This window comes from Haliotis rubra, unplaced genomic scaffold (assembly GCF_003918875.1).
Source record: "Haliotis rubra isolate DU_JTF1 unplaced genomic scaffold, ASM391887v1 Scf282, whole genome shotgun sequence".
Classification (NCBI taxonomy): domain Eukaryota; kingdom Metazoa; phylum Mollusca; class Gastropoda; order Lepetellida; family Haliotidae; genus Haliotis; species Haliotis rubra.
This window is the reverse complement of record NW_025766914.1, coordinates 1177273-1202484: the sequence shown is the minus strand read 5'-3', so window position 1 is coordinate 1202484 and position 25212 is coordinate 1177273. Positions and strand designations below refer to the sequence as shown.

Below are 25212 nucleotides of genomic sequence, written 5' to 3'. Positions count from 1 at the left end.
TTTTACTGCATTATTTATAGATTATCTGTTTGATTGGCGTTTTAGAAGTTGATGGATTTATAGATTGCTGAAGAAATAACTTTTGGAAAATTACTTTTTTTGCCTGAATTCAATCATATTGAATGCATGTTGGACATAAACAATCGGACTAAAACTGGGGATATTTTTGTGGAGTTCTAAATTTATATTTGACATTTCATTGTCACATCGTTTTACTAGTTGGTATGATTCATGTCGTTAATTAAAATCCTAAATATAAATCTTGTTCAAACACTCTCTGTCTTCTTGACATAATGTTAATCATTTTTACACATAACCAATGAAATAATTTGCTTTCGGTCCATGTTTGTTGTACACAGTGTCTTCAGTGGAACAATGTTGTACTGTTGCTACTGAAGAGGAGTAAAATCTATACCCAACCCATGCTGGCTGTGTTGTTTTCGGACATGTCACTATTCCCTTGTAGAGGATTTGTCCAATGATCATCTAGATCTCTGAATATATAAAACTATGATATAATGAACTCATAAGGAACCACACATTTTGGTTCATTATAATTATAACTGTAGTCAGTTACACACATTTTGACTAAGATAAGACTAAGATTTTAACAAACCACAGTGTGTTATATCTGTCAGTTCATAGTAAGCGTGTTCATTATGGACATAGTTTTCTGTATTTAGGCCACACTTTTTTATTACTTGGTTACAGATGTTTTACAGCAATTTTTCTGTCGGTAGGGTTGTGAAAAAAAAGAAAGAAAATGAATGGCTATTTCAGATTTTATTTGTTTTAATCTTTAAAATTTTGTTTTGCAACGATGCTTAATTTGTAACAGAAAGTCAATTTCAATCAAGTAGATTTGTAAATTATTTATTGGATTTTATTTATTGGCAGTATATAAAAATAAAAAAATTGACATTTGTTTTCCACTTTAGCAAAAATTACGGTCGGCAGATCCGTAAACCAAGTAATAAACAAGTGTAGCCTAATGATAATATAGCTCAGACATGAACACATAGTCAAGCTGATCCTCAATTGTGTAGACCCCTTCTTGGCTGATTTCTAGTCACTCAGTGATGTTAACATGTATTTTTACGGGAGAGGGAAAAACACGGCATAAACTGAGTGTTGACAACGGAATATGATACTGATCTCACCCCAACCCAAGAAATCCCTACCCCCAACTCCCTCCCCACAACATGACCAGTTACTTATATCCCTTACTAAGATTATTTTCCTTGGTGTGTCAACTTACTTGTTCTAATAGGTTTTAGGGCAATTCCAGTTTTCTCCCTCGCTTAGCTAACATGCTGGAATAGATCTTCACTCACTCACTCACTCTCTTTGTTTAGTTAGCTACCATCAAACAATCTGTGGCATACATTTTCTACTGCCTCATAGGTTACATTATAAATATTGTTGCCAAAGAAAACTAAGAAATTGACTGTAGATCTATTTCAAATTGAAGTTTTATTTATATTGATAAACTGAAAGTTTTCATAGAATTATTAAAAAAGAGATAGAAAAATCCTAGTTTGAATTTTTTTTTTGGGTAAAAATGTATTGGAATAACAAAACTTGAATGTATCAAGGAAATACGTTCTAGGTAAAGCTATGAGAAAGATTTATTTCAATATTTTACTCTATGCTTTTGCCCAAGATAAATTCACAAACAGTGTATATGGCTTAGTTGATATACAAATTCACTTTCTACATGACTCTAAAAGCTTGAAAACAGCATGGTCATGTGACTCTGAACTGACCTGACCAGCGACAGTGTTGGTATATTTTCCTTGACCTTACCATGACCTCCTGTGAGCCAGCAAAATATTTGACAGTGTTAAGTTATCTCATAGATCAAGCAAATATTTGTTATATAGTTTGTTGTTATGAAACTATCAGGGGTATGTTTACTCATGGTGATTAACAAGAGAGAACCAGTTAGGTGATGCTGACTTTGCTAATACCCTCATGTTATTTGTTATGGTTGGTTTGTTGTTTAACGCCACGCTCAGCAATATTGTAGCTGTATGGCGGCCATTTGTAATGTATTGAGAATGAAAAACAATATTTCTTGTGTTTATACATTCAGGTGTCAAAACTGTTGAACTGAAAATATTATACTCTGTCCTCTTTGGTTTCCATGACTAAAAATTATCATGATTAAGTGTTTTATACTTAAGTTTATAAACTTTTGTTGGGAACAAATCTTGCAAGCTTCAGACTTGGGCTGTTATTATTCACTTTCGTATTTAGTAAACCAAACCATATCTCTCCATAAATGCAATTAATTTTTCTTGATAACTAGAACTGAATTTCCATGAATTTTAAAAAAAGGGTTTTTACTTGAAGTTTGATGTTATTTATCAAATGACAATATGCAAAATGAAGTATATCCACTCCAGGCAAGATGATACATGTAGTCAACAATCCAATGTATTTCATTTGACAATAATGTGCACATTGGTTATTGTCATGATTAATAAATGCTGGCAAAATAGTCGAAATATAAAAAAGAATTTATTTTGTAATTGTTTCACTGAATAATGCATCAACGCCTGACTTGTTCTTGTATTTGTTATCCAGTCTTCATGATATGTATCAGATTCATCTCAAAGTGGATTTGTTGTACACCAGGCTTATGTGAGCTCAGATCAATGTTTTTGTCAAATATTTCAATAACCATGTATAGCAATTTTGGAAAAAAAGTAATGTCACAACACTGAGAATATCTTGATTTGAGAAGGTCCAAAGTAAACTCAGGGGTGGAAATAACTTTTAAATTGATAGGGGACTCCGGTACAGTGGCACATGTAAAATCACTCGCCCTGATAATTTTTCCACTATACCGGCCATTTTCTTGTTGATTTATTAAATAAACAACATAATTAACATTGGAATATCAACTGGACACCAGTACAGCGTGATATACAAACTTGCTTCCCCGATAGAAAAAAACACTGGACTCAGACGTCGGGCAATGGGTTATTCCCACCCCTGAAACTAATCCTGCAAATACCTTACCTGTGTACTTCATCCTCAAACAGCAATATGTATTTGCTTTAGATCTTTAACTAATGTGAATGTTAAGCTTCAAAGATTCTAATGTTGAGTGTACGCGGTATAAACTGTACCCTGGTCTGGACCAGACAGACCACAGACTGAAAGCATGAGCATGGATCTGGGCAACTGAGTAGGGTTAAATTCAGCTAGAGAATAAACACCCAATATCCCCCTTCACCTGACTCATGCATGAAGTACTGGGGAACTGTCCTGCCGTTGTTAGACGAAAGGGGTCGGTAGGGTAGCCTAGTGGTTAGAGCATTGACTTGTCACACTGAAGACCCCGGGTTTGATTCCCAACATGGGTAAAATGTGTAAAGCCTATTTCTGGTGTCCCCCGCTGTGATATTGCTGGAATATTGCTAAAAGCGGCATAAAACAATACTCACTCACTCACTAAGACAAAAGGATAGAGACTGACATGGTTGATGCCATCGGATCCCAGTTTGGTAGTTCAATGCTCAAGACAATATTTATATTATTTTCATAGAGAGGGTATTGGTAGGTTGATGCTCATCAGTGGATGTCAGTAACTTGAGTGTCTGGTCTGGTCCAGAGTAAATTATTTACAGACCACTTTGATATAGTTAGAATTCTGCAACAGCAAATAAAACAGTTTTGTCGGTATTATAGCTTTACATCAAAGACATTTTAACATCTAGCCCGGGTGGGGTAGCCCAGTAGTTCAAGTGTTTGCTCTTCATGACAAAAACCTTGGTTCGCTTCCCGCATGGTTACAATGTGTGTGTCCAGCCATGATATTGCAGGAATATTGATGAAAGTGGTGTAAAACCATACTCACTCTCTCCTAACCTGAACTTGAAACCAGTTTTATGAATGTCTGATTCTAGAGCATGAACCACACATTCATAATACATTAAGAAACAAACGTTTTCCCAAAGATTTATATTATTGATACTTGACTGATGCCAGTTTAGTTGCGAAGTAATAGGTATTTGAAGGAAACATCTTCCCACATTGTGAAGTGCTGATTTATTTGTAACTAAGTGAATTTATTACATTACTGCAATGTTTCAGTGTGTGACATTCTCTTAATGGTACACAGAATGTAAAATGTACCATGATTGGTACCTTCTCAGCCTGCAATTTGCCTCTAGGGAAACAGTATCGGCTATGCTGGAATCTCCCACCTTGCTACAACTCATCAACTTTATTTGCAACAAGAGACAATGTAATGCTTCCACAAAACTAATTCCATGTGATTTGACATACTGTGACAGTTCCTGGCACATTCAGTCAGCAAAGCTGCCTAGGGCTGGTCTTACACTATCATAACCCAGAATCACTCAAGCAGCTTAACATACTAAAATCATCATTGAATATACAAGTAAAGAGTAGTATGGGCGTAAGCTGGGATATGCTTGTAATGGTTTATTAATGCAATTTTTAGACATTCGCCATGGAAAATAATCTCAATGCCTGTAGATGATAAAAGCACAAAGAAAAGCAATTCATAGATTGTTAAGAGTGAATTTCATCTTGATTATACTGTTACCTGCGATATACCTGAACGAGTTCTGTCGTACAATGTAGGGCTTAACACATATGTCTCCTGGGAAATGTATGTCTGTCAATCATGTCTGATATCGACAGCTTGAGGATGTGATGAAATGAATTTCTGATTTGGATTAAAGTGATTCAAAGAATTAACGATTCAACAGACTGAATTTTGTGGGGTTTGTTATATTCAATCTGTCGGACAAATGGAGGCTTATATATATATCTAGTGAAATATGTGCCTGTCAATCAACCATGATATCTACATCTGAAGGATTCGGACGAGATTAACATGTGTGGCCCCTGATTTGATACAAAAGAAACACACTGTTTCTATTGTGAGAGATGGACTTACAATACCAAATTCCTGATTGGCTTGCAATCAGCTTTGTCTACAGCCAAGCCCATTGATTCGTGAATGAAAGGTCGTAAAACTACAAGTCCATTTTGAAGCCGCTATCAACGGTACCTTATATTGAAGAGGAAATGATCCTTTCACTTGTCAATAAGGCTCTGAATAAGTTTCAAAGATCGGTTTGTGTTCAGAGAGTTTGTGGAGAGAGGGAATGGGATAGTTGTCCTGTGTTGACAAGTTGACAAGATTCATATTGATTGGTTGGACATGTGCTAGACGTTCACTGTCCGCTTTTATTGTGCTGATTTGTGACCAGGATCTGTCGAAGGGGTCTATAATCTCGTGTAATTACGTCCCTGATGGGTCAGTGGGATGTCGTGTCCACTGAAGACGTAACTATCTGACAAAGAGGATATATTCGTTATGGATTTCCCTGATGTCTTTAGTTCCATTGGATCTTAATTGTTGGTCTTTTGGGGACTTGTATCTGTGTCATCTTCGCACTATTTGAATTGTTGTAATTTTGATAGTTGTAATTAGAGTAACAAAATATAAGTGCCAATGTTGTAATGTCAAGATTCTGTCATTTATAGAAATATCTCAGTAATTGCTTCTTAAATCACATTTGTGATATTTATATTTAAAATTATCAATTTGAAAAATGAAAATAAAATATTTTTTAATTGAATTTCTAAAAATGTTCCTGCACAAAAACTGAAAAATAGCATAAAGATTGGTGTAAGACTGTGTGGTTTCTATTACATGGATAATGATTCAAGCGGAAATTTACTACAATATTTTCTATCAACTTATTACAAAGTTTAGTTAGAGCTAATATAAGTATAGAAAGGTTTGCCTAGAGAAAGGTATCCTGTTAGTTCCAATCAAACCATTTGTTTGCTGATGAACTAGTGTTTAGGTGATAACATTTTCAACAATAGCGATAAATGAGGAATTTGTTTGCCCTCTGCCACTCTATTTGTGCCCCCTGACCATGTACATCAAGTAACGGTAATCTACGGGCATGTCCTCGTGAAGGAATTTTGGAACTCTCGACATGACCACTTACTTATGAATCATTTCTGGGATTAAAGATATGAATATCGACTCATCAGACCTGAAAAAGACAAGATTTGCTATGTCGGGAAAGCAATCAGTGTAATGATAAATCATGCAGTCTTCTTGATCCGCACCGTGTTTGTCTTGGATACTGTTGGATACGGAAATAATGACCGATTCCAAGCTGAAAACTGCGTCATTATGGGCCAGAGCGGTGTCCAAGTCACGGGAGCATCGGAACAGTACTGTGACACCAGGGGGCAGCATGCTGCGGACGAGGATGAGCCTTCATTCCGTTGCCACGACGCTGTTAGAAACCAAGAAATTAACTGAAAGGTATTTAGTACTATATCATTTTAAACACAGTATATATTTCATGACATCCTGCCAGTCAGTTCTGTGACAATTGTTTGCCTTGGAATGTCATTTGTCTATCATGTGTCATTGTCTCTGTTGTTGTGATGGTAGATGCATGTGTCCATCTTGATAGAGGAAATTGCTGGAGCTGTGAAGCATAAACTCGATATCATCATCTTAGAGATATTACTTTTTAATACCTGATTTGTCAAAAATGAAAATAGATACAAATCAGTTATAGAGCTATTTTTATGTCTTATTTTTTTATTCTTATTCTAAAAATATTGATATATTTGAGGTTATTTAAGTCAAAGAAGTCATGAGCATACAGTGAATGTTTTCTTTTCCCTAATGGATAATTTCTTGTTGTATTTAAACAAATAGGTTTTTGATAATAGTGGGGGGAAAATATTTCATTAAAAACTGAGACTTTGTAAAGTCCTTATTTTCTAAATTCCTATGTTGATGTTGTGTCCCATTCTATAGAGTATTGCTAAGCATTGGTATCTTCATCTTTATTGGTCAGTTATCAGTGAAATACACAGCATCTCTACAAAGTCTTAAAGGCACAATGTCACACATTTTTGACAATAGTTTGACCTGTATTTTATACTCTCCCTTTAGCTCCCTATTGATGCAATAAATGACTTATTATCCCTTATGACTTGGAACATGGAATTGGATGTGGAAGAGTCGATTTAATGCAATGATGCACTAATTCATTCGAACTTTTTAATTAAATATTGTAATCAAATTACATCATTATTATTGGAATAAATTATATGGTAGCTTCCATGAGGGCTGATAGTATTATTGAGAGAAATGCATTACATATTTTTAGAGAAATGTGGTGTGACATTGTGGCTTTATCATTGGTTATAAGTGAATGAACATGAACTGGGAAATTCTGAGTTGCAGTTGCAGACTTACATAAGTCCCTGATGTTTGTCCTCTTTGTTCACAATGTGTTAACTCACCATGCAGAGTTGTGTCCCTTATCTGTGCAAGGATCTGTTTTCCTGGTTTGAATCCCAGATTTGCCCTGATTATGTCTAGATTTGTCAGCACATTTCCTTCAAGCTAGGGGTCAAGGAATAATTCATTTCAAGGGTCCTTGCAGGACATATGAGGGTAAAATTTGATAATAGTATAATATACAGATTCTTTTTTTGTCAATAAAAGGTACAAGGAATATCATTGCATATCCCTGGGTATGCAATATATTTCTCTTCTATGTCCATTCCATACAATGGAAGCACAGTTCTGCATCATGTAAGACTGAAGTAAATGTTTATCGCTTCAATTGGACCTTTTCTCAAATGCTACATCTTGCTAAGTTGTGACTTTTGACATGAATCACTTCTGTGATATCTTATGTGAAATACTCGGCAGATGTGGGGCATCATATGGATATGTACAAATTCATGTGAATTAAAACAGCGTTGCAGGTAGAATTATGTTGATGCATTTGTAGAATTATGTTTGAAAAAGGTTGACTTATTGTTATAAAAATACCAGAAAGACTGAACACATGAGAATAAAAGTATATTGACTAGCCAAAGAAAACTATCAAAAGGAAATATGGATAAAACATGAATGGAGTAAATATTGCCGGGACTAAAGCATTCTTATGCTCTTGTTTCAGTTTATGACAATTTTATGATCAAACAGTCATGTTTTGATAAAATTGTTTTAATACAGAATTAAAACAAATGATCTGATTAATTGCAAAACTACCATTTGTCATTGTTTTAACAACATATATTTCTAAGTTTTTGTAAAACCTATTTTTTATGAAATGTCACACACAAGAATAAATACTGTTTTATTTCTTTTGCTTGAGACAGTTTTTTAAGAGTTTAAGTTTGATGCAAGGCCATAAAAATCTCAAACTAACACTTTGCAGAGGCTATGGTCCTATTGAGGTTTGAGTAGAGATATTTACAAACATGTTTGGGCGTTATCTTTGTTGGTTGTAAATATAGCGTGTCAACCCATACCCCATTCAGTCACAGATTTCATGCGTTGAGGTATATCAGTGGGACCTTTATTGCTTAATACTTCAAGACTTTACGATCTGATTAAATTTGAATGTGATAAAACCACTAAATCAGTATCCCAGGGCTGCGGAAAGACATTTCATTTAATTATTTTCTCTTTTGAAGTGTTTAGAGAGGTCATGTATACATTTACAAGCATTTTCACCTAAGCCTTTTTAAAACTTAGTATAATACTTCAGTGTTTCAATATCTTGATATTTTGTTAGATGTATTTAGTGCTGTTTCATGCAGCAATGCATATTGTTTTGTCTAAGTTAATTAAGGGGTCAAGACTTGTGTCAAGAAGGAAATCTCAGCCGTCACTTTGATTTTGTTCATATTTGACCAGCTGGTTTGTTTTCTGTATTGACTGACTGACTGAGTTTGGTTTTACGCCGCTTTTAGCAATATTCCAGCAATATCACAGCGGGGGACACCAGAAATGGGCTTCACTCATTGTACCCATGTGGGGATTCGAACCCGGGTCTTCGGCGTGACGAGCCAACGCTTTAACCACTAGACTACCCCACCGCCCCTTTTTCTGTATTGAACCTACATTGATACTTTTTGTATTATTTTTATACAAAGCTGATTTATTGATTTTTAAGTTCTTTGTTTGTCAAAGGCTTTTTACTGAATAACACCAGTAGATTGATGACACATTAGATTTTAAAATTAACCATCAGGATTCAAACACAGACCATATGTACAGTAGGCTGACACCTTGTCTACTGTACCACCTCTGTATTTATCCTGACCGTTTTCCCTGGTAGGTTAAGTTATTACAGATACAGCATCCATTCTAGTTTCCCATGAGTGTTCCCTTCTGGCTTTACCATGACCGAAAATGTCCAATCTCACAAGAATGCCAAGGAAACAAAGGCAACCCCTTTTCCTAGAATAAACGGTAAATCGATAGTGACAAGGTTTGCTCTTCAGGGTGCTGTTCAGATAACAGATGTCCAGAATTTGGATATGTACTGAGGCACTTGACAAAGTTATGCTTGACAAATCTTTATGGTAGAAGGTGAGGTGAGGTGAAATATGGCTTCACATTGTGTTTACGATTACTGAACTGACATAGCAATGGTCATGCTTGTGTGTGTAATTGTGCTGGTTTTATGGCGACAGCCCACTGAGATTTTGATGGGCTTGTTACGAGCTATGCAGCCTTGATCTGGAAAAGAGTAACCTGGATTTTGTCTTTGTGAGTGAGTGTGTGAAAATATTCCAGCAGTATGACAGGGAACAACTGGAAATTGGCTGCACACATTGTACCCATGTTGTAATGAAACTGTGGCCATTAGTGTAAGAGCGAATGCTTTATCCACTAATAATTATTATATATTGGGAAACATGAAATTAAAAATCTTCAGAGATCTTCAATGCCACCACTAGTCGACTGCATTTGTTAATGAGGATAGCATCTTTGTGGGATAAATCCCTACAAATTTCATGTAATACAACTATCATCCAATTAAATACTAGAGGATAGCATCTTTGTGGGATAAATCCCTGCAAATTTCATGTAATACAACTATCATCCAATTAAATACTAGAGGATAGCATCTTTTAGGAGATAAACATCATGTGTTGGCCAATTTCCGGGTGTTATTGAGTATTTGAAGCACGGGAATTCATTTGGAACCGACGGCGTCAGCCGGAGGTTTCAAATGGAATATTCCCATGCTTCAAATACTCAATAACACCCGAAATTGGCCAACACATGATGTTTATCGACATTGTAAACACAAAAGTAAACCAAAAGGTCCACACGCGTTTTTGTGTGTGCACTCATTGACATCGAGTACGGGTACAGCAGTGCAATGTCATCAGCCGGCCGTTTCGGCTGTCTCCCATGGTAGCATCTAGAACTGCTCATTTGTGACGTCATTCGGACTTTACGTCACAATATGATTTGAATGACGTCATCTCAGCTGACGACGTAACAATACAATCGTGTGAGCGATGTTTGCATGTATTAATACGCAGCGAATTTCCGGGAATCAAATACCATTTGATCACGTTTTTCAACCAATCAGATTAAAGAACACAGTGACTTTTGGTTTACAATGTGGGATAAATCCCTGCAAATTTCATGTAATACAACTATCATCCAATTAAATACTAGAGGATAGCATCTTTTAGGAGATAAACATCATGTGTTGGCCAATTTCCGGGTGTTATTGAGTATTTGAAGCACGGGAATTCATTTGGAACCGACGGCGTCAGCCGGAGGTTTCAAATGGAATATTCCCATGCTTCAAATACTCAATAACACCCGAAATTGGCCAACACATGATGTTTATCGACATTGTAAACACAAAAAGTAAACCAAAAGGTCCACACACGTTTTGTGTGTGCACTCATTGACATCGAATGCACGGTACAGCAGTGCAATGTCATCAGCCGGCCGTTTCGGCTGTCTCCCATGGTAGCATCTAGAACTGCTCATTTGTGACGTCATTCGGACTTTACGTCACAATATGATTTGAATGACGTCATCTCAGCTGACGACGTAACAATACAATCGTGTGAGCGATGTTTGCATGTATTAATACGCAGCGAATTTCCGGGAATCAAATACCATTTGATCACGTTTTTCAACCAATCAGATTAAAGAACACAGTGACTTTTGGTTTACAATGTGGGATAAATCCCTGCAAATTTCATGTAATACAACTATCATCCAATTAAATACTAGAGGATAGCATCTTTGTGGGATAAATCCCTGCAAATTTCATGTAATACAACTATCATCCAATTAAATACTAGAAATCATTGCTTTTTGCTCTGTATCATATAATTCAGCTACAAGCCCAAGGACAAAGGAGCCATTGTTAATCCTAAACATATTTGTTAATTGATTAAATGCAGTGTTCACGAATAGCGTCTGACCCTCTGACAAATCCGGCAGATTCGCCAACGGTCAGACAGAAGTCTACAACCCGCCGGCCCCAGTGTCTGACTGTATATTTCACAATGACTTTGACTGAAGTTGTTTTATGTGACATGAGACACTTGTTTGCTGTTTATAAATCTTATGTTTGTTAATAATTTCAATGTCAATTATAAGAAATATTAAATCTGAAATGTGTGTATAATTTTATTCCATGGGTCCTGTGCATTTTCAATGGGTCAGACAGACATCTGAAACTTACAGGACCCAATGTCCTGTGACTTTGAAACACCATTCGTGAACACTGTAAATGCGTATGCTTTATATTAATTTGATATACAACATGTAATAATTGTTTCACATTTTGGAAATCTAACACTTTATGAGTCAGAAATATAATTTGAAAGCAATACAATTGTTCCATTTGAAACCCCTGAGTCTCAGACACAGTATTAAACCCAAACTGACTTAATAGCACATACCATTTATCTACAGCATATATGTCTATACTATTTTGTAATGGAAATAATATATTACAATATCCTCTTTGAGGTATTGATATATAAGTAATATTGTGTATGATGAATGAATCCATCAAATGTTGGCAGGCCATAGTTTTGACACAAGATATTTACAACATCTATTATACAAGATTAGTGTTATGTTCTTCACAGGATATAGCTTGATAACAGTGAACGATGTTATGATTTACAAGCGTGGCCTTCTGTCAGAGTAGTCTTGACATCTGTTAGGCCTCATATGTATTAGACCCACCCTTTCAACACAGAATGGAGATCTGTTCGTTCTTTCGTCCGTCCGTCTGTTCGTTCATCATTCATTAATTTGCTCTTTCATTCATTCATTCATTCATTCATTCATTCATTCATTCCTTCGTTTGTTCATCATTCATTCATTTGCTCTTTCATTCATTCATTCGTTCGTTCGTTCGTTCATCATTCATTCATTTGCTCTTTCATTCGTTCGTTCGTTCATCATTCATTCATTTGCTCTTTCATTCATTCATTCATTCATTAAGCGGATCACCTTTCTTGGGTTTGATTCCCATATTCGCTGTGGTCATGATCCCTGGTCTGTCAGCACCAATACCATGCTTGTATGTTTCAGCAGCATGTTATGAATGTGTCACTTAGATTGTGTACCACTCGAGGCTGACATGAGTAACAGAGATGGAGTATTGTTCAAGTACTAAATCCCAACTCACATATAAATGGGAGGTCTAGTGGATAGAGTGTATGTCCGCAGCATTGAAACTCTGTGTCATGCAAAAATATATGTAAAAACTTGTTACTTTGCCTTGTCTTGGCATCTTGTCACTGTATCTTGTCTTGGCATTTAAGGGGAATTGGCATTTGTGTTAAACTGCAGCATGGATCTTAGTTTGCTATAACTGGTGTTAGTCCAGATTAGTTCCAGCAGCCATAAACAGGCCAGACTGATGTGTAGTCTCTGAAAATATTAATTGAACGTTGATTAAAACCAGCATCTACAGTTTAACTAAAAAGGAGCTCCAGTGAGTTGAACCTGGAAGTCTAGACTTGCTTCATTTAGGAGTGTAGACTTGCAGTTTGGGCTTGGTACAGTGGAAAGTAATATGGTTCAGTGTCCAGGACTGACTGACACATGGTCATGCACATAACTCTAGGAGTGCAATAAACTTGACACATGGTTTTGAACCCCATTTCACCATCATCATTGTACATGAACACTTGTATAATACAGACAAAACAAAAAGAAGAGAAAACATTAAAGTCATAATGTACAAAATGTAAAATTCTGATGCCAGGCACATGAGAACCCTTTTTGAAACCAGAAAATGATTCTGAAATTAAAAACATACTCTACAAATCAGTCCAGCTACATTTATGCTGATTTAGAATTTCTTTATTGTAGATTTAAGAAGAACAAATGCTTTGTTAGTTCTAGATACATACTACTCAACATGAGAATACACAATGCCATTTAGAAAGTGGTCAACTGTAACACACGTTATATTTGGAATTACACTTTCTCAGTTAAGTACAGATTCTTATCAGACAAAGTTCGTGGTCTAGACTACCAGTTGTCCAACTTCCTTTTTGTGGAAGCCACAATGGGTGAGTGGGTTAGATGGCTCACTTTGTGTGCTGGCGATTAGTGCCCGACTGATGGTGTGGGTCCGATTCCTGTACGGGACTCAACCTAACAAAAGTACTAGAATTTGTACTTTACTGAGAAAGTATAATTCCAAATATAACATGTTATACTCAAAATAAGTTAAGGAATAACAGACTGGCTATAGTAGATGGAAGTATCAGTTGAATCATGTGCTCTTTAACACTTTGAGTGGTATATATTGGTGGCTGGTAGACTTGCATAACTAGCTGAAACATGAAACTAAGACAACATGCGTCCAACACACCTGCGATGTCGTAATGGCTACCTGTCTCTACAGGTAAATTTGCATTGTCTCATAATCCATTAAGGAGTATTAATTGCTGTGGGAAGGTTGGAGAGAGTTCACAGACGCTAACTTCCAAGCCTGATGCCCATATGAATATCTGTCTGTGCTAGAAGCAGTGCTGAGTCACAGATTATGTGAGTATTCTGTTCTGATATCATTATATACACCTACCTGCCCTACATTAGATTGGAGTGTAATCTCAGAATATACACAATTTTGATAGAAACAGATAATTCTGTTTAAATTAAAAAGGAACGTCAGTGAGACAGGAGAATCAGGAAATCTAGACTTGCTTCATTTAGCCCTTTTATAAGCACTGATAAAAGGGCTGGACAGAAGAGAAAATAATGCCCCTCAATTCCACCTCTCATCTCAAACCAGGACTGAAGTGGTGCCATTTTTTATTTTGAATTTAGAATTACTTTTCATTTCTATTTCAAGATGCCCACTATGGTACACATTAACTCGTAATGTTTTCAACTGAGATAACTGAACACTGAAAAGCATGAACTTCTTCAAGACAACTTTAACTTGGTAGAATGTCTTTGGCATGTGGACTAGTGTTCATTTCTGTCTGCCAACCAAATATGTACAGTCCAACCCTGTTTTCTTGAAGTTTGATGTGTTGAATCCCAAGTTGTGTTGAATCCCAGATTGTGTTGAACTGGCAGTCCAGTCCTGACAAACTCTTGCATTATATATCCATCTTGAACCCAAATGTGTTGAATTCTCAGTTGTCTCAATCAAAAGAGTTCAAAATAACTTAAACTTTCCCTGATACATACAACTAAATCCTCGGGGAAGAGAAATTCCCACCAGGTAGAAATTGTATCTATTATAGTGGACAGCATGCCACAAACAGCACAGACAGACATTGACTTGTCAGAGGGTAGTAAGCTTTAGTATGTCGAACCTTGGATAAGTTGTTTTTCTGGACCTCAGGGATTTGAGACAATAAGGGGTTGGAGCATTCAGATGTAGGACAGGTGACTAATATAGGGAAGGAATGTTCAGTCGCGTTGTTATGAGGTATCCTGTCTGACATAACACCATAACTATGATGATGGCTGTTAATATGATTTTTATTATTTGGGTCGGTAATACTTAAGAAAAAACATCAATATTCTATGGAAATGTGATGGTGAGATTGGCCAGAATTATCAGATATATCAAATATTAGAGAATGGAGTCCTACCTCATGTCACATTCCTACCTTGGATTTCAGTCCTACCTCATGTCACATTCCTACCTTGGATTTCAGTCCTACCTAGGGTCACATTCCTACCTTGGATTGCAGTCCTACCTCATGTCACATTCCTACCTTGGATTTAAGTCCTACCTCATGTCACATTCCTACCTTGGATTTCAGTCCTCCCTCATGTCTCATTCCTACCTTGGATTTCAGTCCTACCTCATGTCTCATTCCTACATTGGATTTCAGTCCTACCTCATGTCTCATTCCTACCTTGGATTTCAGTCCTACCATGGATCACATTCCTTCCATAGGTTTCAGTCCCACCTGAGATCACATACCTACCTAGGATCACTTTCCTACCATGGATAATTGTTCTACCATGGATCACATTCTTATCTCTGTTCGCATTCCTACCTCGGATAATGGTCCTAACATATCACATTCCTACCTCTGATCACAGTCCAACCATTGGGCTCAGTCAGCTTTTAAAATTTCCACCTGCCCAACCGTCCGGACGGTCTATTTTCATCTCGGATGGTAAAATTTCAAAAGTTGCCTGTAAATGCTATGTTGTTCATTGCGATGCCTACAAACAGTAAAGTTTTCAGGAACCTGATTTTTTTCATTGTTGAAAACCGGACAGGCGAGTTTGTATCCGGACTGGTAATTGTTTAAGTTACCAGTCCGGCTGTCTGGCTTGGAATTTTGGGAGTTTTAAACACTGCTCAGTCCTACCTTGGATAACTGCTTATCCATGCAATGTTTACATTTCTCAGAGTCTTCACAAAACCTACCTTTAGAAAGTACAGCAAATGAGGTAAACAAATTGTTCAAATAGTGGTTTAGATTACATTAGTCATTGTTGAAAGTGCACTTGACAGATACTTACAAACGTGACAATATGGACTTTGGTGTTGTTTGAAAGCAATGTATGTAATTCGTAGTGTTCACAATTGATATACATACACCGTTCCAGTCAGGTTGGCAAGACTCCCACAGTGAAACTGATTGAAAGTTTCATTTCTCTTCTATAAACCATACCTCGTCTATCAATTCAAAAACATGTTCAGTAATGTATATTTCTCTTCTATAAACCTTACCTCGGCTATCAATTCAAAAACATGTTCAATAATGTATATTTCAATATCAAAGATTGAAACCATTGTCAAAGGTCTGTTGCTGTGTATTTCAATCCTAAGTAGTTTTATGGAAAGTAGAACTGTTAATAACGATATGTATTGAGGAAAGTAATATTTTACCAATGGTGGATGAATCCCTTCTTCATGCTGTGAATGGTATTGTGTCAGGCGAATGCATGGGTGTATTCGTGTGGAGATTTGTTTTGTTGGCGTTCACATCAATCAGAAAGTTTAATAACTTTGCATATAGCAACATACTGAGATACTCTGTGATGTAGAAACATGATAAATATTGGCAGTATTGGTTGCCACTGATTGTGAAGGGGATTAAACCCGACAGTGGATTTACCAGTGACTTGTGCTGTGAGCTGTGAGCAGATCCTTCTGAAAACATTTGAGGGAATGATAAATCTCCAAGTCATACGGATGTGACTAAATGACACCTATGTGATTTCTTTGGATGTTTGGTCAATATGCCAAAAAGAACAAGGCAAATAAAGTAATCATTCATGTCAGAAATTATTTGCATTTAGTTTCATAAAAAGAACACATGGTCAATAGATTTAATTATTTCTAGAAATACTTCTACACTCATGGAATACATCGACAAAATATAGGCACGGGGGGGCAAGGAATAGCCCAGAAACGTTGTGTATACAATAGAGAAGAAGTTAACATCCATAATATTTTGTCTTATACTTGAATACCAACTTCTATATGCCTCTTAAGAACCTCGTGGAATATAACTTTACAATACAGAAACTACAAGATGTTATTAAAACAGCAACAGAAATGTGTGTTGGTCAGACCATTGTGAAAGGACTTTTGTAAGGATAGTGTTGTCGTGTGTCATTCTTGTTGTAAAGGATGGCCAATATGGGCATTGTGCTGTCAAAGAAAACGTCATGTCTGCCTGTTTGTTTTTCATTTCCAGAGCAGAACTCCTAAACCATTTCTTTTTTAATTTGTCATAAAGATCAGTCAAGTGGCAAACAGGTGATTTTCAGGAATTAGGATACTTTTTCACTTCTATTTTGTTTTCATGACAAGAAAATGGATTTTTCTGAAATGATGATGGTGCCCATTTTTGGAGCAGAACTCTGAAATGGGTTAATATTTTTGGATGAAACATGCCACACAAAAAAGTCTAGTCGAGAAGTAAATGTGCTCTGTAATGATTTGAGATTTTGTTTTTTTGTTTTCATGACAAGTTGGACTTTACTGAAAATGAGGTTTAATTCTGGTTATAAATTCAGCCATTTCACGCAAGAAAACATGCATAAAAATACATTGATAGTTTACGTTAAAAGTGCTTGATTTAAATTAAAGAAATCTAGGTATCAAATCCACAGTGACTTCAAGTTTCACGGCAGTTTGGTAGTGCCATCATGTCAGGCACCAAGCCCTGGGTTGTATAGGAAGACTAACTGTGTCAAGTGTGTCCCTGAACCCAGTGAATGTGAAATGGTTATTTGATTGTATGATTTCAAAGTTGGTTGAAAGGCATGGCCTGAGGTATTTAACTGACAGATCTATCTTTATTCATTGAAGAATTATCTGTCAGAGGCGACTGGCGATAGTCCTTTTGAATACACTGCAGAAAGCTGCATGATAAAAGTGGGATCAAAGGACAAAGCATGCACACTGTGTGTATTCGGTGATTGTGTTCACAGTACCATTAAGAAGTGAAATGAATTTTTGTCATGTAAAAGCCGGTCGTTGATGGGACTGAACTTTACAGGTCTAAATAGGTCTAAATGTTTATAACAAGGTTGTTTGTAACACTGAGGGTCATGATGGGGTACCCCACTATTAACTCCAAACTTTCATATTAATGTTACTCAATATTTTTATTGTCTTTTTTTATCTGTAATAATTGTTTATCAATTTTATTATGTTTTTAGTGTAATATTGATGAAATTTTAAATTAATTTAGATTTGTAGATTGGATGCCTCATGGAGAGCCTCACATGTAATGCGTAGCGACTGGTTTCTATATAGCCGACTCACACATTGAAAAATAACCATGGCCTCTAGGAGAAGATATTCCGCATTTGATGCCTTGTGTGTATTGAAAACTGCTAAATCGTGGTAAATAATTATGTATATTTTACTTGAGAAGTTTTATGATCTGATTCTTATACACAATTCATATCATAAAATAAGTTCCTCTATTTTGATGTATTTGTTGTACATGTTCCACAAAATTTTCTCTGAATATGGACAATGAACAAATATACGTCAGTGATGTAAATTATTTCCTCATTGATGCATGTGTTTTATGTCATGGGATCCAGACAAACTGTATCACATAATTAGAACATTTCAAGATCTTTTGATATCATATATATTAACACTCATCCGTAAAAGTACAATCTACAAGGTGTTCCATGGAGTTTTAGACTTGCATCGGAAGGTGTGTTGATATATTTCATGTTTAAAGGTGAGATTATATTTATCATTCAATATAAACTTTTGGGGGTTTGTAAACAGCACTAAGCAGTGTCCTGAGTGTAACATACTGCTATTAAACACCTGTTTTAGTGGCAGAAATATTAGTGATGTCATGGATATTGATGACATCACAATGGTCTGCGATGCATTGTGATACAATTCCATTACAGGGGCGATGAGGTAGCCTAGTGGTTAAAGCGTTTGCTCTTCACGCCGAAGATCCGGGTTCGAATCCCGTCATGGGCACAATGTGTGAAGACCATTTCTGGTGTCCCCTGCCGTGATATTGCTGGGATATGGCTAAAAGAGGCGTAAAACTAAACTTAACTCACTCACTCATTATAGTTTGTTTTTAGCATTGTGACTGAAATATACTGAGGAACAAAAATAACTCACTCACTCACTCAATTCCATTACAGGGTATCATAAGGAAGATATGCCTTGATCTCACCAAGGAGTTACCACCTGTGAAGCCACTTTATATACAAATACATGTATATTATTGCTTGACACCAAAATAACAAGACGATGTTTCACTTGTTATATTTATGTTTGTGGTGTAATGAAGAAATGGCAATATTGCATTCTGTAAATGATCAGGTCTGAACCAAACAATCCAGTGATTGATATTATAAGCAACTGTCCATACCATCAGGGCATGATGACCTTATCATCCAAGTCTAATCATCCGACCCATTCAGTCACAAGCGTAAGCTGCTGGGGTACAAACTCTAACCTGGAATTCTGATGGGGCTTGTGAAATCAAATTGATTTCAATTCAAGAATATCCTTATCTTCCTATTTTTGAGGGTATAACAGATACAAATGTATACACTTTAGGATGGTGAACATAGTATTAGACGAGGGCTCTCGTGTTATTTCAGGGGATGGTGGGGTGGCTTAGTGGTTAAAGCAATATGTGAAGCCCATTTCTGGTGTCCCCTGCCGTGATATTGCTGTAATATTGCTAAAAGCGGCGTAAAACAAACTCATTCTCTCATCTTATGTCATCATGTTTGTTATAGATAAACATGAAAATATAAAATATAAATGGCAGAGAGTAGAGTAGGAAGAGCAATAATGAGCAAAGTCCAAATGTTAACATCGGCTAAAGAACTTGCCCATCTGCCAAATTGTTTCTGCGATTTCATCTATCATGAGCATGTGTAATAAGTTACTGTTATAGAGATAATACCAGGTGTAATATAACAGCAAGCCTCTCTGGCCCCACCCTTCACAAACACATGGAAAAGGTAAGTCAGTTGTTCACCTGAAAAGACATGGAACATGTTGTTGCATAAGTCAAAATAGGGAAGAGAATTTTATCACTTATGGTGAAAATTTGGAAATATTTACCAATAAACTTTTTGAACACCTAAACTGAGGCCTTGAATGTCGATAAAACAACTTTTGAACAAGAGCTATAGTCCGTTTGGCTCAAAAGCGGACCGATGAACTGCAATCTAACTCGAAAACTTATTAACATAAAATACTCAATGAAACACTGATCATAATGAAAACATCAGACCAACTCTGAGAGGTTTTTACAGAATGTATGTCCTAAAAATAGAAAAGTTGTTTAACAAACTATCATTAAAATATCGACACAGTTCACTATTTGTTACGAGGGGTTGAGTGCAGAGAAAGGGACAGCCTGGTGTGCGAGAAAGGATGGAGACAGCACAGCACAGGTTAATGAATCAATAACGTTGTCGGCACTTGTGCACGTGCTTCTCTAACACCTGGCTGTCCCTTTCTCTGCACTCCTCCCTCGTAACAAATAGTGAACTGTGTCAATATTTTAATGATAGTTTGTTAAACAACTTTTTTAATTTTAGGACATAAATTCTGCAAACAAATCACAGAGTTGGTCTGATATTTTGATTATGATCAGCGTTTCATTGAGTATTATATGTTTATTAGTTTTTGAGTTAGATTGCAATTAATCGGTCTGCTTTTGAGCCAAACGCACTATATATGGAGCTCTGTTAAGTCTTTGTTGTTAGCCTGGCGTACATCAGGAGTTGTAGGGAATGTAGCACTAAAGGATGTAACTGATGGAATGTTGCTTGACTATATGTACAAGCGTACCATTTAAAAGTTGAAATCATTTGCTTGTCAAACAGTCTTGTGGAGATATTTTTGTCACTTTGTGCTTACATCTACACATGAAACAGACCGACGTGGTGGTCGCAATGATCTCTTCCATTTCTACTTCAGCTGGGTAAATAAGTGGAATTGAAGTGGTCCTTTCAGATCAGCAATATACCTGTAGCTTAAGTAAACTACAGTAGACTTCAGTTATGATGAAATAGGGGCCACTAATTTTTGTTCATTATAGATGTGGGGTGGTGGGATATGTGGTTAAAGCATCGTCCCTACATAGGTACAATGTGTGAAGCCCTTTTCTGGTGTTTCCGGCTGTGATATTGGTGGAATATTGCTTAAAGCGGTGTAAAACTAAACTTAACTCACTCACTCTTCATAGTTTGTTTTAAGCATTGTGACTGAAATATATAGCAAGTGGCCATGGCTGAAAAAAGAGTTTGATATCTGTCAGTTTGTGAAAACCAGCAGGCTTGTCACCTAACTGTCAAAATGTTCTAGCAGCCTGACCAGGGCTTCTCACAATAATGTGTTGAGCAGTGCATAGTATTTGTGTTCAGTAGATCATCAGCCACATTCATGTAAGTGGGTTTATCTCATATAATGGGATTCAATGACTGTCTAACAATATTTTACATCACTCGGCCAGCTTTTTCAGCTACTGAATGTCAATATCATGACTTTCTCTGCATTGTACATCCAAATTTGCTATTAGCAGCCTTCACTGGCTGAAATGTCACAAATGGTCCAATAATTTTTTTCAAACATATTAGTCATAGTTCTGAAAATACCAAAGATGTTATTCCTTCAAATGACTCGACATCCATAAGTTATGTTAGTGAAAGTGAAAATATACATTCAGATGTTGAAACGAAAATCAGTTTATTCTCAGAGTATTTAGACCAGATAATTTGGTAAATTATTGCTGTTTATAGAAATCAAAAGCCACAAACATTTCTCAGCCTAATATCAATGGCAAAAACGAAAATAGAAGACAGTCCACATGACCCTGGGTCGATGACAGACTTTGATATTGCTTGTTATATCCGACTATTTAATAGCAACAGTGTATATCAGTGAAACAGTCCAATGAATGTTTCTTTTATATTGTTTAAGGTATATAACTCCCTATTGTTTGCCCAGATAATATGGACTTAGGTACTGGTGTGATTTAGGTATTGAAATCAGCTCTGCACAACATGTTAGTCACAGTTTATCAGGCATTAAGTTCCAGTCAGACCAGCTTAATCATTGTATTTTCATGATAATGAATTATTGTACACAAAGATATGCAATAAAGGTGATCAGCATTATGCTTTATATGATCACCATATTAATATTTCCCTAACATGACTACCTCATAATAAGCTAATATCTTGCATTTCTTATTAAGTCAATATGGTATACACAACCTGGCCATTTGTGAAGAGCTTATGTGAAAATCCTTTCTCCTTCATTGGACAATACTTCCTTTCCCTTCAAGGTGCTGGTCAACGACTAATTGTGATAGTGACCTGTGGTGAATGGACAGTGTTTATACTGGGACGTGTTTCTGTTGTAATGGTGGGGCAGTTAAGGTTTATAAAGTTTTTACATAAACATTAGTGTGTGGGAATAACAGCTGACATTACTGGGTATTAACATAGTCAATAGATGTGTTGTAACTCTGGATGGGTTGGTTTATTTGCAGCTACTGCTGATAATGAAGGGCAGAGTGAACACCCTTGTTGAACTCAGTTTGTGGATTTCGTGTAGGTGGTCACTGGAATCTACTGGATGGATGATATAAGTTTAAATTGATCAAACAAGTTGTTTGTAACATGTAGAGTTGGAAATATATGGACAAGTCAAAAATGGATAAGTATAGTTTTGGTGTGGAGGTGGAAAATGTGATTTTGTGAACTGACTGTACAGTTTGTTTTGCTGTTTTAAGATGCACTGCAGATAAGACACCTATTTACATAAATGTAAATCCCAGCCATTTTATGTTTGGTACAAAAGTTGAAGGTTATTGACCAGTATTATATATACTTGGTGATGATATACCGGTACAATTGTTCCAGTGTATCAGATGATAATTTTTCTCAGATATTTTTCGAGAACTTGGCTGATTAAAGAAAATACGTATTATTCACGTAAATAAGCCCAAAGATTATCAAAATGGCGGGTACAAATAAATGTGTAACTCGCAAAATATCTCGGACACATCTTCAACCATCATTGGCAGAAGTTGCTGCGGCTAATACTGAGAGGTAAGATGAACTCTGATCATGAAGTGGTCACTATATCCATCTGAATTGAAGTTTTACAACAGTAAAACTTTTATTACGAGTGCAGCATCTGAAATGACTTACAACTGATCTTACTGTGTTGCTGTAAATTTATCAACAAATGGCAAGTGTTTCCATGGCAATTGAGTGGCTAACCAACCTAATGTTTGTGGTTTTTTTTGCCTTTACCTAAAACACTAGGTCCTACCCGCTAACAGACAACTTTTGTTGATTGTGTTGCTTAGTTACACTGAATGTTGTGTCTGACTTTTTATCTTTGTTTGATTGAATTAGCACTCTCAAGTTATTAGTCTTTTCTTATCTATCTGTAAGAATTTACCTCTATGTTTATGTTATATTTACAGGAGTTTTTACATTAAAATGACATTGAAGTTTTTATTAATTTAGATTATGGAAATATTTTTTGTTTTACAATGAAGACATACTTTAAATGGGCTATGAGTGTGTCAAGTTGTTTGACAGTGGCTTGAATGTAACAGTTGATTGTTGAATGATCAACTTTGTCTGTTCCTTCAGCCATTGATGAGCATGGTAACACAAACAGGCAGAGAGGTTTATTTGTTACATTATCTTCAAAAACACGTCCAACATGCGCTGATGGATTTAGTGACTTCTACATCTCTACACGGCTGCAAATGATAAACTATTGTCAATATATAAGTACCCACCAGGGATAGAAATTAATAATGTTTCATGTGTACCATAAGCCAGTTATAAAGATGTTTAGTTCCTTATATGAATTTAAGTCTACAATTCAAAATAGCAAGTTTGATCAATGACAAAAGAAGATTACTTGAAATGTGTGTGTTCTGTTCGCCTACAGTCTGTTTGGGTCAAAATGATACCAATGCCTCACAATCTAACTCCAAAATTTCCTCAGATTCCAGTCCAGAAGAGTTTTGATACAACCCCTAAATGTAGACATCTGAAGCTGCACGTGCTTCCCGCCCTTGAGGCGACAGTACTACCGTTACTCTACCCTTGTAAAACTTCACACAGAAAATCAAAACAAAATAATGATAGTTTCTTAAGTAACTTTTCTAATTTGGAGACAAACATTATGAAACTTTTTTCAGAGTTGGTCTGATGTTTTCATTACATTGTCATGAAATGAATGTTTAATCATGAACCAATTTGGAGTTCATCCATATCATTTTGACCTAAACAGATTATAATCAATTCGTTCATCACTCAGTGTCACTCACTGGTTTCTATGGTTACAGAAGTCCATGTCAATCCATCAAAACTCTCCATGGACAGCCATTTTGAAATTACTGGCTGTCAGTCTCAGTGAATGTTATCTCGTAGGCTAGATAAGCAGGATTAATTTAGAAAGTTTGTCTTTCCTGTGCATTGAAATTGATAACATTGATATACATTTCAGGTTCTGAATTCCATGTGTGTGTTGTATTATCATGTTTATATGTCCGATTATTATTTTTCATGTGACACTATGTCAGCAGTCTATAACATGGACATTCAAACCTTGAAATCTCTTAAGCATTTACCTTAAAGCATGGATACTTTTTAATCAAACGTTGGATAATGAAATTTATAGTTTGTCCAGTATTCTTGTGAGACAGTAAATTTATAACTTTATACAATAACCATCATTACAAGGTATTGAATACGTATGATTTCCCTGTGTGCAATATAAGCTCATTATCTCGACCTTGCTTACTTGACTTTTACTGTGCCATTCGCAGTCTATAACATAGAAATTCAAATCATGAAATCTCTTAGTCTCTTACCTCAAAGTAGGCATACTTTTTCATTACAAGTTGGATAATGATTTTTCTATAATAAAACCAAAACAAATCACTTAAAACAAGATGGCAGCTCCCATGAAGCCTCTGCTGTTATGTTGTGTCGTAATTTGGATGTTGACTTGATCGTGTTACCTTGCAGGGAGAAGGAGCTAAAGGCCAAACAAGATGAGCTGGACAACTTCAGGGGGAAGTACAACAGGGAGAGGGAGGAGAAGAAGGTAGGAGTAGCATCTGGAAATCTTGGGGTGGGGGGGCGAACTCATGTCCCCCATTATCTGTCTGACAGGAATATGTCCATGACACTATGTGTTGTCCAAAACTCCCTGACAGTTAGTGAAACAGATGGGTCAGGAAGTACTCCTGCTTAGGGACCATTCATGATTTATGGCTTGGGGTGGTGGTGATGATTTTTATGGAGAAGCATGTGCAATGTGAATGACCCCTCTAAAATTTATGTACAAAATAAATCAGCCCCACTGCATGCATGTCATGTACAAAATCAAT

General features: G+C 36.3%; 1 protein-coding gene across 1 annotated transcript in view; it reads left to right on the top strand.

Moving 5' to 3' along the window:
• The window catches only part of LOC124281313, a 51536-nt gene that overhangs the window by 5138 nt on the left and 21186 nt on the right, over positions 1-25212 (top strand). The window contains exon 2 of the mRNA XM_046717336.1: positions 24848-24926. Within this exon, the coding sequence (XP_046573292.1) occupies positions 24848-24926 (79 nt within the window). The remainder of the gene's footprint in view (positions 1-24847; positions 24927-25212) is intronic.